The sequence below is a fragment of the Hemiscyllium ocellatum genome, chromosome 44 (genome assembly GCF_020745735.1).
Source record: "Hemiscyllium ocellatum isolate sHemOce1 chromosome 44, sHemOce1.pat.X.cur, whole genome shotgun sequence".
Lineage (NCBI taxonomy): Eukaryota > Metazoa > Chordata > Chondrichthyes > Orectolobiformes > Hemiscylliidae > Hemiscyllium > Hemiscyllium ocellatum.
This window is the reverse complement of record NC_083444.1, coordinates 11,975,331-11,988,995: the sequence shown is the minus strand read 5'-3', so window position 1 is coordinate 11,988,995 and position 13,665 is coordinate 11,975,331. Positions and strand designations below refer to the sequence as shown.

Genomic DNA, 13,665 nt, shown 5'->3' with positions numbered 1-13,665 from the left:
ATAAGATGTGGGAGCAGATTTACACCATTCGGCCCAACTATTTGAGGATGGCTGATTTGTTCCTCAGCCCCATTCTCCCTATAACCCTTGACCCCTTCACCCATCTATCTCTGTCTTAACGACACTTGGTCTCCACAGGCCTCAATGAGTCCCACAGATTCACCAGGGGATGGCAAAATTCCTCCATGTGTCAGGTCTAAAGGGTCACCCCTTCAGCCTGAGGCTGTGCCCTCGGGTCCTAGTCTTGCTGACTGGTGGAAACATCTTCCCAGCATCCACTCTATCCAGGCTCCTCAGTGTTCTGTAAGCTTCAACCAGATCGTCCTCATCTTTCTACACGCCAAGCACAGCCCCAGTCCCACACCTACCCCTATGTATCCCTATACTGGGGAGACACACGCTATAGTCTCAATATCCCTCTATACAGTGACAATTCTCTCTATAGCCTCGATATCCCTCTATACAGTGAGAATTCTCGCTATAGTCTCTATATCCCCCATACAGTGACAATTCTCTCTATAGTCTCTATATCACCCATACAGTGAGAATTCTCTCTATAGTTTCTATATCTCCTATACAGTGAAAATTCTCTTTACTGACTCTATATCCCCTTATACAGTGAAAATTCTCGCTATAATCTCTATATCCTCCTATGCAGTGAGAATTCTCTCTATACTCTCTTTATCACCTATACAGTGAGAATTCCCTCTATAGTCTCTATATCCCTCTATTCAGTGTGAATTTCCCCATAGCCTCTATATCCCCCTATACAGTGAGAATTCTCCCTATAGTCTCTATATCCCCCAATACAGTGAGACTTCTCTCTATAGTCTCTATATTCCCCATACAGTGAGAATTCTCTCTATAGTTTCTATATCCCCCTATACAGTGTGAATTCTCTCTATAGTCTCTATATCCCCCTATACAGTGTGAATTCTTTCTATAGTCTCTATATCCACCTATACAGTGAGAATTCTCTCTCTAGTCTCTATATCCCCCTATACAGTGAGAATTCTCTCTATACTCTCTATATCACCTATACAGTGAGAATTCTCTCTATAGTCTCTATATCCCTCTATACAGTGAGAATTCTCCCCATAGTCTCTATATCCCCTATACAGTGAGACTTCTCTCTATAGTCTCTATATTCCCCATACAATGAGAATTCTCTCTATAGTTTCTATATCCCCCTATATAGTGTGAATTCTCTCTATAGTCTCTATACCCCCCTGTACAGTGGATACTCTCTCTATAGTCTCTATATCCCCCTGTACAGTGGATACTCTCTCTATAGTCTCCATATCCCCCTGTACAATGGATACTCTCTCTATAGTCTCTATATCCCCCTATACAGTGGATACTCTCACTATAGTCTCTATATCCCTCAATGCAGTGAGAATTCTCTCTCTAGCCTCTATATCCCTCTATACAGTGAGAATTCTCTCCATAGTTTCCATATCACCCTATACAGTGAGAATTCTTTCTATAGTCTCTATGTCCCCTATACAGTGAGAATTCTTTCTATAATCTCTATATCCCCCTATACAGTATGAAATCTCTCTACGGACTCCATCTATCCCTATACAGTGAGAATTCTCTCTATAGTCCCTATATCCCTCAACACAGCGAGAATTCTCTCTGCAGTCTCTATATCCCCCCCCATACAGTGAGAATTCTCTCTATAGTCTCTATATCCCCCTATACTGTGAGAAATTTCTCTATAGTCTCTCTATACCCCTATACAGTGAGAATTCTCTCTATAGTCTTTATAACCCCTATACTGTGAGAATTCTCACCATAGTCTCTACACCCCCCCTACACAGTGAGAATGCTTTCTCTTGTCTCTATATCCCCCTATACAGTGAGAATTCTCTCTATAGTCTCTATATCCCCCCCCATACCATGAGAATTCTCTCTATAGTCTCTATATCCCCCTGTACAATGGATACTCTCTCTATAGTCTCCACATCCCCCTATACTGTGAGAATTCTCACCATAGTCTCTATATCCCCCATACCGTGAGAATTCTGTCTATAGTTGTTGTGGTTCTGTTCGCCGAGCTGGGAGTTTTTCTTGTTAACGTTTCGCCCCTTTCTAGGTGACATCTTCAGTGCTTGGGAGCCTCCTGTGAAGCGCTTCTGTGCTGACTCCTCCGGCATTTATACTGGTTTGAATCTGCCGCTTCCGGTTGTCAGTTGCTGTCCGCTGCAGTGGCCGGTATATAGGGTCTAGGTCGATGTGTCTGTTGACAGAATTCGTGGATGAATGTCAACAGACACATCGACCTAGACCCTATACACCGGCCACTGCAGCGGACAGCAACTGACAACCGGAAGCGGCAGATTCAAACCAGTATAAATGCTGGAGGAATCAGCACAGAAGCGCTTCACAGGAGGCTCCCAAGCTCTGAAGATGTCACCTAGAAAGGGGACGAAACGTTAACAAGAAAAGCTCCCAGCTCGGCGAACAGAACCACAACAACGAGCACCCGAGCTACAAATCTTCTCACAAACTTTGAATTCGTCTATAGTCTCTATATCCCCCCTATGCCGTGAGAATTCTCTCTATAGTCTCTATATCCCCCTGTACAGTGGATACTCTCACCATAGTCTCTATATCCCCCTATACAGTGGATGCTTTCTTTATAGTCTCTATATCCCCCTGTACAGTGGATACACTCTCTATAGTCTCTATATCTCCCTGTGCAGTGGATACTCTCTCTATAGTCTCTATGTCCCCCTGTATTGTGGATACTCTCTCGATAGTCTCTATATCCCCCATACAGTGAGAATTCTCTCTGTAGTCTATATATCCTCCTATACAGCGATAATTCTCTCTATCGTCTCCACATCCCCCATACAGTGAGAATTCTCTCTATAGTCTCCATACCCCCCTATAAAGTAAGAATTCTCGCTATAGACTCTACATCCCCCTGCGAGTGAGAATTCTCTCTATAGTCCCTGTATCCCTCTGTACAGTGGATACTCTCTCGATAGTCTCTATATCCCCCTGTACAGTGGATACTCTCTCTATCATCTCTATATCCCCCTGTCCTGTGGATACTCTCTCTATCACCTCTATATCCCCCTGTATAGTGGATACTCTCTCTATAGTCTCCATATCCCTCTGTACAGTGAACACGCTATCTATAGTCTCTATGTCTCCCTGTACAGTGGATACTCTCTCTATAGCCTCTGTATCCCCCTGTACAGTGGATACTCTCGTTATAGTAAAAAATGAGGTCTGCAGATGCTGGAGATCACAGCTGAAAATGTTTTGCTGGTCAAAGCACAGCAGGCCAGGCAGCATCTCAGGAATAGAGAATTCGACGTTTCGAGCATAAGCCCTTCATCAGGACTCTCGTTATAGTCTCTATATCCCACTGTACAGTGGATACTCTCTCTATAGTCTCCAAATCCCCCTGTACAGTGGATACTCTCTCTATAGTCTCTATATCCCACTGTACAGTGGATACTCTCTCTATAGTCTCCAAATCCCCCTGTACAGTGGATACTCTCTCTATCGTCTCTATAGTTGTGGTGGCACAATGGCTAGCACTGCCGCCTCACAGCGCCAGAGACCGGGGTTCAATTCCCGCCTCAGGCGACTGACTGTGTGGAGTTTGCACGTTCTCCCCATTTCTGCGTGGTTTTCCTCCGGGTGCTCTGTGCTTTGGCGGGTCGGTGTGGACTTGTTGGGCTGAAGGGCCTGTTTCCACAAGTAATCTAATCTAATCATATACCCCTGTAAAGTGGATTCTCTCGCTAGCACTGCTGCCTCCCAGGTTCGATTCCAGCCTCGGGTGACTGTCCGTGTGGAGTTTGCGTGTTCTTTCCCGTGTCTGCGTGGGTTTCCTCCCGCAATCCAAAGATGTGCAGGTCAGGGTGAGTTGGCCGAGCTAAATTGCCCGCAGTGTTCAGGGATATATGGGCGAGGTGCGTTAGTCAGGGGGTATGTGTGGAGTGGTTGGGGTCTGGGTGGGTTAGTCTGCGGAGGGTCGGTATGGACCTGTTGGGCCGAAAGGCTGTAGGGGGAATCTAATCTACATGGAGAAAGCGAGGACCGCAGATGCTGGTAATCAGAGCTGAAAATGTGTTGCTGGAAAAGCGCAGCAGGTCAGGCAGCATCTAAGGAGCAGGAGAATCGACGTTTCGGGCATAAGCCCTTCTTCAGGAATCTGAAACGTCGATTCTCCTGCTCCTTGGATGCTGCCTGACCTGCTGCGCTTTTCCAGCAACACATTTTCAATCTAATCTGCATCCCATCCGCACAGTAGGGACTCTCAGTTACCCCTCTCGATGCCACCTTACAGGTGGGTAAGGAATGAGACAGAGAGTGCCACTCTGGTGGGTTGTGTGTGTTTATAGTCTGTATCCTTGCCTCGGAGGGGAGTGGGGATAGCTGCAGCTAGTGCAATGAACAAAGGGGGACACATATACACACACTCCGCGTTCACCCTCCATCAGGGGGCGGTCACGTACCACCCCTGGGAGACAGAGAGGTAACTTTCATTTCATCTTAACCTTCCCCCCTCCTCCCCTTCCCTCTAAACCCCAAAACAACAACAACAACAACAAAGCAACTCGAGGGAAACTTTTCAGCGAACCCTTAGTGGGAGGGAATGGGTCTATTTGCCCTCCCCCCCTTTTTTTTCCCCCACCCTGGAGGGAGAGCAGTTTATTTTAACGAAAACTTGCCAAGCAAGGGAAAAAGTTTTTGGAAGTGGCTATTTATTTGGTGCAGTTTGTAATTGTGAGGATGCAAAATGCAAAGGGGGTCCTCCGACGAGGTGAGGGTACAGAAATGAAGCCGGGTTGTTGTTTTATCTCGGGAGGGGACCTGCGAGGTGGGGGAGAGAAAACTATCCCGTCCCTGCAAACTTGGTCGAGTTCAGGAAAGTTGCTCCACTCTGCCCTGGGGGCGAGCTGTCAATCACAGGGTTGAGCGGCAGCGGGAACGGGCCAATGGGAGGGCGGCGGGCGGGGTCCGCCGACGCGCCTTGGCCAATGGGCTGCAGGCAGGGGCGGGGCCGGGGCCGGCTATGGTCCCGCCCCCGCCCTCTCCCTCCCTTCAGTCCCGAAGTTGCGGCTGGTCCCGGTCCCAGCGATGGCCCGCTCCCTGGTCCCGATCCCGATCCCGATCCCGATCCCGATCCTGATCCGGATCCTGATCCTGCCCGCTGCACTGGCAGTGGAAGGTGGGTGCACCACCGGGGGAGAGGGGTACAGAGGGAATGGGAAAGGGGAGAGGGAATGGGAACGGGGAGAGGGAATGGGAACGGGGGAGAGGGAATGGGAAAGGGAGAGAGGGAATGGGAAAGGGAGAGGGATTGGGAAAGGGAGAGGGAATGGGAAAGAGGGAGAGGGAAAGGGAAGAGGGAATGGGAATGGGAAAGTTCAGGGAGAGGGAATGGGAAAGGGAGAGAGGGAATGGGAAAGGGAGAGTGAGTGGGAAAAAGGGAGAGGGAAAGGGAAGAGGGAATGGGAATGGGAAAGTTCAGGGAGAGGGAATGGGAAAGGGAGAGGGAATGGGAAAGGGAGAGAGTGGGAAAAAGGGAGAGGGAATGGGAAAGGGGAGAGAGGGAATGGGAAAGGGAGAGCGCGAATGGGAAAGGGTGAGGGAATGGGAAAAAGGCAGAGGGAATGGGAAAGGGAGAGAGGGAATGGAAAAGGGAAGAGGGAATGAGAAAGAGAGAGAGAGGGAATCGGAAAGGCAAAGAGGGAGAGGAATTGGGAAAAGGGGAGAGCGAATGGGAAAGATGGATAAAGGGAATGGGAAAGGGAGAGAGGAATTTGGATAGGGGAGCGGGAATGGGAATGTGAAAGGGGGAGAGAGGGAATGGGAAAGTTGAGGAGAGGGAATGGGAAAGTGGGGGAGAGAGAGAATGGGAAAGGGAAAAGATGGAATAGGAAAGGGAGAGAGGGAATGGGAAAGAGGAGAAGAAATGGGAAAGGCAAAGAGGGAGAGGAATTGGGAAAAGGGGAGAGGGAATGGGAAAGATGGATAGAGGGAATGGAAAAGGGAGAAAGAGGGAATGGGAAAGTTGGGGTCAGGGTATGGGAAAGAGGAAGGGGTGAGAGGGAATGGGAAAGTTGGGGGAGAGGAAAGGGAAAGGAGAGAGGGAATGGGAAAGGGGGAGAGGGAATCGGAATGTTGGGGAGAGGGAATGGAAAGGGGGAGAGAGGGAATGGGAAAGGGGAAGGAATGAGAGGGAGTGTAAAGGGGAGAGAGGGAATGGGAAAGTTGGGGGAAAGGGAAAGGAGAGAGGGAACGGGAAAGTTAGGGAAGAGGGAATGGTAAAGTTGGGAGAGAGAGAATGAGAAAGGGATCGGAGAGGGAAAGAGGAAGAGGGAATGGGAAAGGAGAGAGGGAATGGGAAAGGGGAGAGAGGGAATGGGATAGTGGGGGTGAGAGGATGAGAAAGGAAAAGGGGGAGATAGGAGAATGGGAAAGGAGGAGTGGGGGAGGGGTATGGGGAAGAGGGAGGGCAATAGGATGGAGAGAGAGGAAAAGGGGAGAGATAGAGGGGGATTGAGGGAGAGAGAGGGGGATTGAGGGAAGACCAGAGAGGTGGATTGGAGGGGGAGAGGGGCAAAGGTGGATTAGAGGGGGGAGGGAGTGGGGATTGGCAATGGAGGCAATGAGAAGTTTTTGGGGAGAGAGGGAGGGGCCAAGACAGGACGGGCTAAGGGGAGACGGCTGACGGGAGGGAATGTTGAGAGGTGATGGAGGGTGTTGAGGGATGATGAGGGGGTGAGTGTTGAGGGGCGATGTGGGTGGGTGTTGAGGGATAATGGTAGGTGGGTGTTGTGGGGTGAAGGGGGGATAGGTGTTGAGCAGCGATGGGGGTGCGGGTGTTGAGGGACAATGATAGGTGGGTGTTGTGGGGTGAGGGGGGATGGGTGTTGAGGGGCGATGTGGGGGGGTGTTGAGGGGCGATGTAGGGGTGGGTGTTGAGCAATGATGGGTGTTTAGGGATGATGGGGGGATGGGTGTTGAGGGATGATGGGTGGTGGGTGTTGAGGGGTGATGGGAGGGTGGGTGTTGAGGAACGATGGGGAATGGATGTTGAGGGATGATGTGGGGGTGGGTGTTGAGAGATGATGGGGGGATGGGTGTTGAGGGGTGATTGGGGGGATGGGTGTTGAGAGATGATGGGGGATGGGTGTTGAGGAATGATGAGGGATGGGTGTTGAGGGGTGATTGGGGGGATGGGTGTTGAGAGATGATGGGGGATGGGTGTTGAGGAATGATGGGGGATGGGTGTTGAGGAATGATGGGGGATGGGTGTTGAGGGGTGATTGGGGGGGTGGGTGTTGAGGGGCGATGTGGGGTGGGTGTTGAGGGATGATGGGGGGGTGAGTGTTGAGGGGCGATGGGTGTTGGGGGCGATAGTGGGGTGGGTGTTGAGGGACAATGGTAGGTGGGTGTTGGGGGTGATGGGGGGGTGGGTGTTGAGGAATGATGTGGGTGGGTGTTGAGGGGCAATGTGGGTGGGTGTTGTGGGGTGAAAGGGGGTGGGTGTTGAGGGATGATGGGGGGGTGGGTGTTGAGGGGCGATGGGGGTTAGGTGTTGGGGGCGATGGGGGGGTGGGTGTTGAGGGATGATGTGGGTGGGTGTTGAGGGGCGATGTGGGTGGGTGTTGAGGGGCGATGCGGGTGGGTGTTGTGGGGTGAAAGGGGGTGGGTGTTGAGGGATGATGGGAGTGTGAGTGTTGAGGGATGATGGGGGTGGGTGTTGAGGGGCGATGGGGGGGGGTGTTGCGAGCTTTGAGGGAGTCAGTGCTGGACAGGGCTGTGTGGAAAGTGCAGTCTGTTTGGTGTCGGGGTGATGTGGGGCTGGTGCTGGTTGGGGAGCTAGCTGGCTGTGCCCGATCCAGTGGAACAGGAGGCCTGTTTAAACGTCTTCGGGGCGAGTAGGGTCAGGTCTGAGCTGCCTGCTCCCTCTCCCAGCTCCGTGTAATCCGACCTGAACAAATATTTCTCTCATGGAGTCAGCGGCTTGCTCTTTGTGCTGGGTTTTTTTGTCTGAGTCAATCATTTGCTTTACTGTTTCCTTTTCTGCGTGTGTTTATATATATAGCCAGAACAGGAAGAAAATCTGTATAAGTGGGATGTTTGAGATTGTAAAGTAGTTTCTCGATTTCTCGTGGTGTTTAAATTGATGGTATCAGGATGGTACAGGCTTGGAGATAATTACTGTTTGGATTTGAGAGAGTAGAGAATCATTAACTTGAGTACAGCAGCTCGACTACGAACCTTCAGAAGGGGACCTTCAGAAGGGGCCAGTTAAAGTCACCGAGATGTACAGCACAGAAACAGACCCTTCGGCCCAACCCGTCCATGCCGACCAGATATCCCAACCCAATCTAGTCCCACCTGCCAGCACCCGGCCCATATCCCTCCAAACCCTTCCTATTCACATACCCATCCAAATGCCTCTTAAATGTTATAATTGTACCAGCCTCCACCACATCCTCTGGCAGCTCATTCCATACACATACCACCCTCTGTGTGAAAAAGTTGCCCCTTAGGTCTCTTTTATATCTTTCCCCTCTCACCCTAAACCTATGCCCCTCTAGTTCTGGACTCCCCCACCCCAGGGAAAAGACTTTGTCTACTTAGCCTATCCATGCCCCTCATGATTTTATAAACCTCTGTAAGGTCACCCCTCAGCCTCCGACGCTCCAGGGAAAACAGCCCCAGCCTGTTCAGCCTCTCCCTGTAGCTCAGATCCTCCAACCCTGGCAACATCCTTGTAAATCTTTTCTGAAACCTTTCAAGTTTCACAACATCTTTCCGATAGGAATTGCACACAATATTCCAACATTGGCCTAACCAATGCCCTGTACAGCCACAACATGACCTCCCAACTCCTGTACTCAATACTCTGACCGATAAAGGAAAGCATACCAAACGCCTTCTTCACTATCCTATCTACCTACGACTCCACTTTCAAGGAGCTATGAACCTGCACTCCAAGGTCTCTCTGTTCAGCAACACTCCCTAGGACCTTACCATTAAGTGTATAAGTCCTGCTAAGATTTGCTTTCCCAAAATGCAGCACCTCGCATTTATCTGAATTAAACTCCATCTGCCACTCCTCAGCCCATTGGCCCATCTGGTCCAGATCCTGTTGTAATCTGAGGTAACCCTCTTCGCTGTCCACTACACCTCCAATTTTGGTGTCATCTGCAAACTTACAAACTGTACCTCTTATGCTCGCATCCAAATCATTTATATAAATGACAAAAAGTAGAGGGCCCAGCACCGATCCTTGTGGCACTCCACTGGTCACAGGCCTCCAGTGTGAGTGGTGAATGTTTGTAGAAGACTCGGCAAACGAGCACAGGTTTCATGGGATGGGGAGGGAGGTACATCCTCCAAGGTTTGAGGTGTGGAGGCGGGGAGACACAGGATGGGGGCAGCTCCACCTTCGATGTGTGGGCTTTCTGCTTTGGGAGTGAGGTTCTAACTCTCCGAACGGATTCGATAACCGAGGTGGCTCAGCGGAAACAGCAGGGGGACGTTCGGCCCCTCGAGCTCTCTCGCGGCCTCTCTCCCAAAGGGATTGGGAGCTCCGAAGCGCAGAGCTATCCCGGGACCTCGGTGGTTCCTCCCCCCCACCCTGAGGGTGAAGGGCAGTGGGCAGTCAGGAAGGCAAACACGACGCTGGCGTTGGTTTCGAGAGGGTTCGATTACAAGGGGAGTGCTGTTCTCTGCGTCAGGCTAGGGCAGACCGCTTCGGGAATATTTGAGGGCGGCTTCCGACCCTGGACTCAAGAGAAGGGTGCTGTGAAACATGGAAGGGTTCAGAAAAGGATGTTGCTGGGGTTAGAGGGTTTGAGTTACAGGGAGAGGCTGAACAAGCTGGGGCTGTTTTCCCTGGAGCGTCGGAGGCTGAGGGGTGACCTTATAGAGGTTTATAAAATCATGAGGGGGCATGGATAGGCTAAATAGACAAAGTCTTTTCCCTGGGATCGGGGAGTCCAGAACTAGAGGGGCATAGGTTTAGAGTGAGAGGGGAAAGATTTAAAATGGACCTAAGGGGCAACATTTTCACACACAGAGGGTGGTACGTGTATGGAATGAGCTGCCAGAGGAAGTGGTGGGGGCTGGTACAATTGCAACATTTAAGGGGCATTTGGATGGGTATATGAATAGGAAGGGTTTGGGGGGATATGGGCCGGGTGCTGGCAGGTGGGACTAGATTGGGTTGGGATATCTGGTCGGCATGGACGGGTTGGGCCGAAGGGCCTGTTTCCGTGCTCTACATCGCTATGGCTCTAACTGAGGGTTAGGGTGAGCGGGCCGGTAAGTGGAAATATTAGCCATGATCTTATTGGACAATGAAGCAAACCGTGAGGGGCCCAGGGGCCTACTCAGGCAGCTCTTCCTGGCGTTCTGAGGCAGGAGCAGGGAGAGCTGGGTAAATTCGTGCCGAAAGGTGGCAGAGACGGGCAGGGAGAGCTGCTAAACAAAATTGCATTCTCGGTTTTATTGGGAAAAGGTGCAGGGAATGCGCTTAATCCGGTGATTACACGCCATCTCCCTCAACCTGTGAGTTTACCAGCAACTAAGCAACGAGTGCTCTTTGATGTCCCGTGTTGCGTGTCGGGTAGTCGCAGGGTTGAGTTTCACAACAACTCCAGCTGACTCCCAGGGTCAAATAAAGAGCCGACAGCACAGAATGAGGCCGCTCTGCCCCTCAGTGTCCCTGGTGTACGCGAGCCTGAACTTCAGGAGAGCCTACAGCGCAAATGGAGGCCGCTCTGCCCCACAGTGTCCCTGGTGTACGCGAGCCTGAACTTCAGGAGGGTCTACAGCACAGAATGAGGCCGCTCTGCCCCACAGTGCCCCTGGTGTACGCGAGCCTGAACTTCAGGAGGGTCTACAGCACAGAATGAGGCCATTCTGTCCCACAGTGAGCCTGCTGTACGCGAGCCTGACTTCAGGAGAGCCGACAGCACAGAATGAGGCCGCTCTGCCCCACAGTGTCCCTGGTGTACGCGAGCCTAAACTTCAGGAGGGTCTACAACACAGAATGAGGCCGCTCTGCCCCACAGTGTCCCTGGTGTACGCAAGCCTGAACTTCAGGAGAGCCGACAGCGCAGAATGAGGCCGCTCTGCCCCACAGTGTCCCTGGTGTACGCAAGCCTGAACTTCAGGAGGGCCTACAGCACAGAATGAGGCCACTCTGCCCCACAGTGCTCCTGGTGTACACGAGCCTGAACTTCAGGAGAGCCGACAGCACAGAATGAGGCCGCTCGGCCCCACAGTGTCCCTGGTGTACACGAGCCTGAACTTCAAGAGAGCCGACAGCACAGAATGAGGCCGCTCAGCCCCACAGTGTCCCTGGTGTACGCGAGCCTGAACTTCAGGCTCCCTGTCAATCGAAGCCAGAGATGTCCGGATGCAGGATCCGAGCAGAGATTCCGGGATGGCAGTTGGTAGAGTTGGAGGGGGGGCTAAACTCTTCCAAAGGGAAGCTTTCGGATGCCCCCCTCCCCTCCATCTTCCATTGAAGTTCGGACCCTCGCGAGGAAGTGGATTCCTTCCGATAGGAAGGAGACCGGAATCGCACACACTATTCCAACAGTGGCCTAACCAATGTCCTGTACAGCTGCAACATGACCTCCCAACTCCTGTACTCAATACTCTGTCCAATAAAGGAAAGCATACCAAACACCGCCTCACTATCCTGAGTATCCTGAGAGGGGATGTTTGAGCCTGTTGTTGGGGTCTATGTCAGGCTGGATTGATCTGAACCTGCTCCATGCCTCAGGTCAGAGGCTAGGGCCTTTGCAGTGACCTCACCAAGGGCGGGCATCACTGTCCAACCAGCTGAGCTAACCAACCGCCTTGCCGTTCGCCCTTCGAGATGTGCTATCCAAGGAGCCTTGGTGGGTTTCTGCCGTGTACTGTGCGGGTGGGACACACTGAGTGTCGGTGACTGAGGGAACGCGGGGAGAGCTGGCCAGACAATTCAGCCAATGTTGAGGGCCGCGGCTCACAGGGGCGTTTAGGGACGGGGAGTAAATTCTGGCCCGCATCCCAGGAATGAGTTTGAGTCATTCAGTGTCAGTGAAACTTTCTCAAAGAGGTAGAAATTAAGACTTGATTTGATGATTGTCACATGTACCGAGGTACAGTGAAAAGTTTTGTTTTCTATGTCAAGAAAAGTGCATCAGAACAGAGCAAGGTTCCAGCGACAGAGGAGGGACAGAAAGAGCGAGATCGACATTAAATATAAAGTTTGGGAGGTCCATTCAGATATCTGCTATCAGCGGGGAAGAAGCTGTTCTTGAATCTGATTATGTGTTTTGGATCATCTGCCCATAAGAGATTGTAACCAGGTCTTTACTGACGCGGCTGCCGTCCCGAGGGAAGTGTAGACGGAGTCAGTGGATGGAAGGTCGGTTTGCGTGCTGGACTGGGCTGTGTTCGCAGTTCTCTGGGGTTTCTCACACCTCCTGGGTAGAGTAGTTGCTAGACCCAGCCACGGTGCGTCCTTGATGGAATGTTTTCTCTGTAGACGGTAGGCATCAAGTTCCTCGGCGTGCCAACTCTCCCGGCCCCGGTGTTGCTCTCTTGCAACCCCTTCGGTCGGGCAGGAGGTTGAAACGCACGCACGCCAACAGGTTCAGGAACAGCTTCGTCCCTGTCGTTATAAGAATGGACCACTCGAATTTCAAATCTGACGTTGACCCTGCGCCCCTCCTGTGAGGTGTTCCCTTGTGTACCTAGCTCGGGCTAAACACCCCCGTACGACCTGTGTGTCCTTAATGGCTACGATCTGCCTGTAACGCTTGCAAAACCTTTCTCGTCGCACTTTGAATCAAACTGAAAAGTGGTGGGAGCTGTGACTCAAACTGGGCACCGTGTTTGTAAGGTAGATAGTCAAGTTCCAAATTGAGGGGGGAACCCAGGAGAAACATCCTTCTGTTCGGATACTGTGGGGAGAATGTGGAACATGCTGGGGTGGGGTGAGGGGAAGCACACTGAGGGGGTGAAGGGGAAGTTGGGTAAACCCACAGGGAGGTAAGGACTGGGAGCGGACGAGCTAGTTTCTGGGCTGAAACACAATAGAAGCAACTGGAACACTGAGAAATTTAACACCCAAACTACCCGCTCCCTTGATACACAACATTGAAGATCAAAGAGGGTGCCTGGCTCAGTCACTGATAAAGCTCAGGAAGATTAGCGAGGCCAGGCCCAACCTTGGGATCGCTGCGTATCTTTTGTCTCAGAGAGACTGCGATCCGCACGGCGGTGTGCCCACCTCCCTGCTTAATCTTCGAGCCGTCCCGATAAGAAATGGGATTGGACGGCTTCCCGAACGCTTTCCTCGCCCTGCCATTGGGAGTGTTTCCCACCCCAGGCCCCATTCCCTGCTGTGGTTGCAGTGTGAGGCACTCAGGTAACGCAGTGCTCTCCCTACCCCTCCCGGATTCTGGATGAATGCCGAGAGAGAGAGAGAGAGAGAGAGAATGGAGACTGAGATCTGATTACACCAAGTTTCACTCAGTGATTATATCCCACAGATTAGCAGCGTCATTAAAAGGGTAAAGTAGGATTTAATACGAGCGTGCAAATGTTTGATTATATCATTGTCGGCGGCTTTCAGGCTCAGAGGCATGTTGTTAACTTGATCTCCTGTAGCGT

At 51.5% G+C, this 13,665-nt stretch overlaps 1 protein-coding gene across 3 annotated transcripts in view; it reads left to right on the top strand.

Annotated features, from left to right (window-relative positions):
• Positions 1 to 5,075: 5,075 nt before the first annotated feature.
• The window catches only part of LOC132835248 (ephrin type-B receptor 3-like), a 94,701-nt gene continuing 86,111 nt past the window's right edge, over positions 5,076 to 13,665 (top strand). For all 3 annotated transcript variants that reach the window (XM_060854631.1, XM_060854630.1, XM_060854629.1), the window contains exon 1: positions 5,076 to 5,197. In XM_060854631.1, coding sequence (XP_060710614.1) covers positions 5,107 to 5,197 — 91 coding nt within the window. In that variant the 5' untranslated portion in view covers positions 5,076 to 5,106. The remainder of the gene's footprint in view (positions 5,198 to 13,665) is intronic.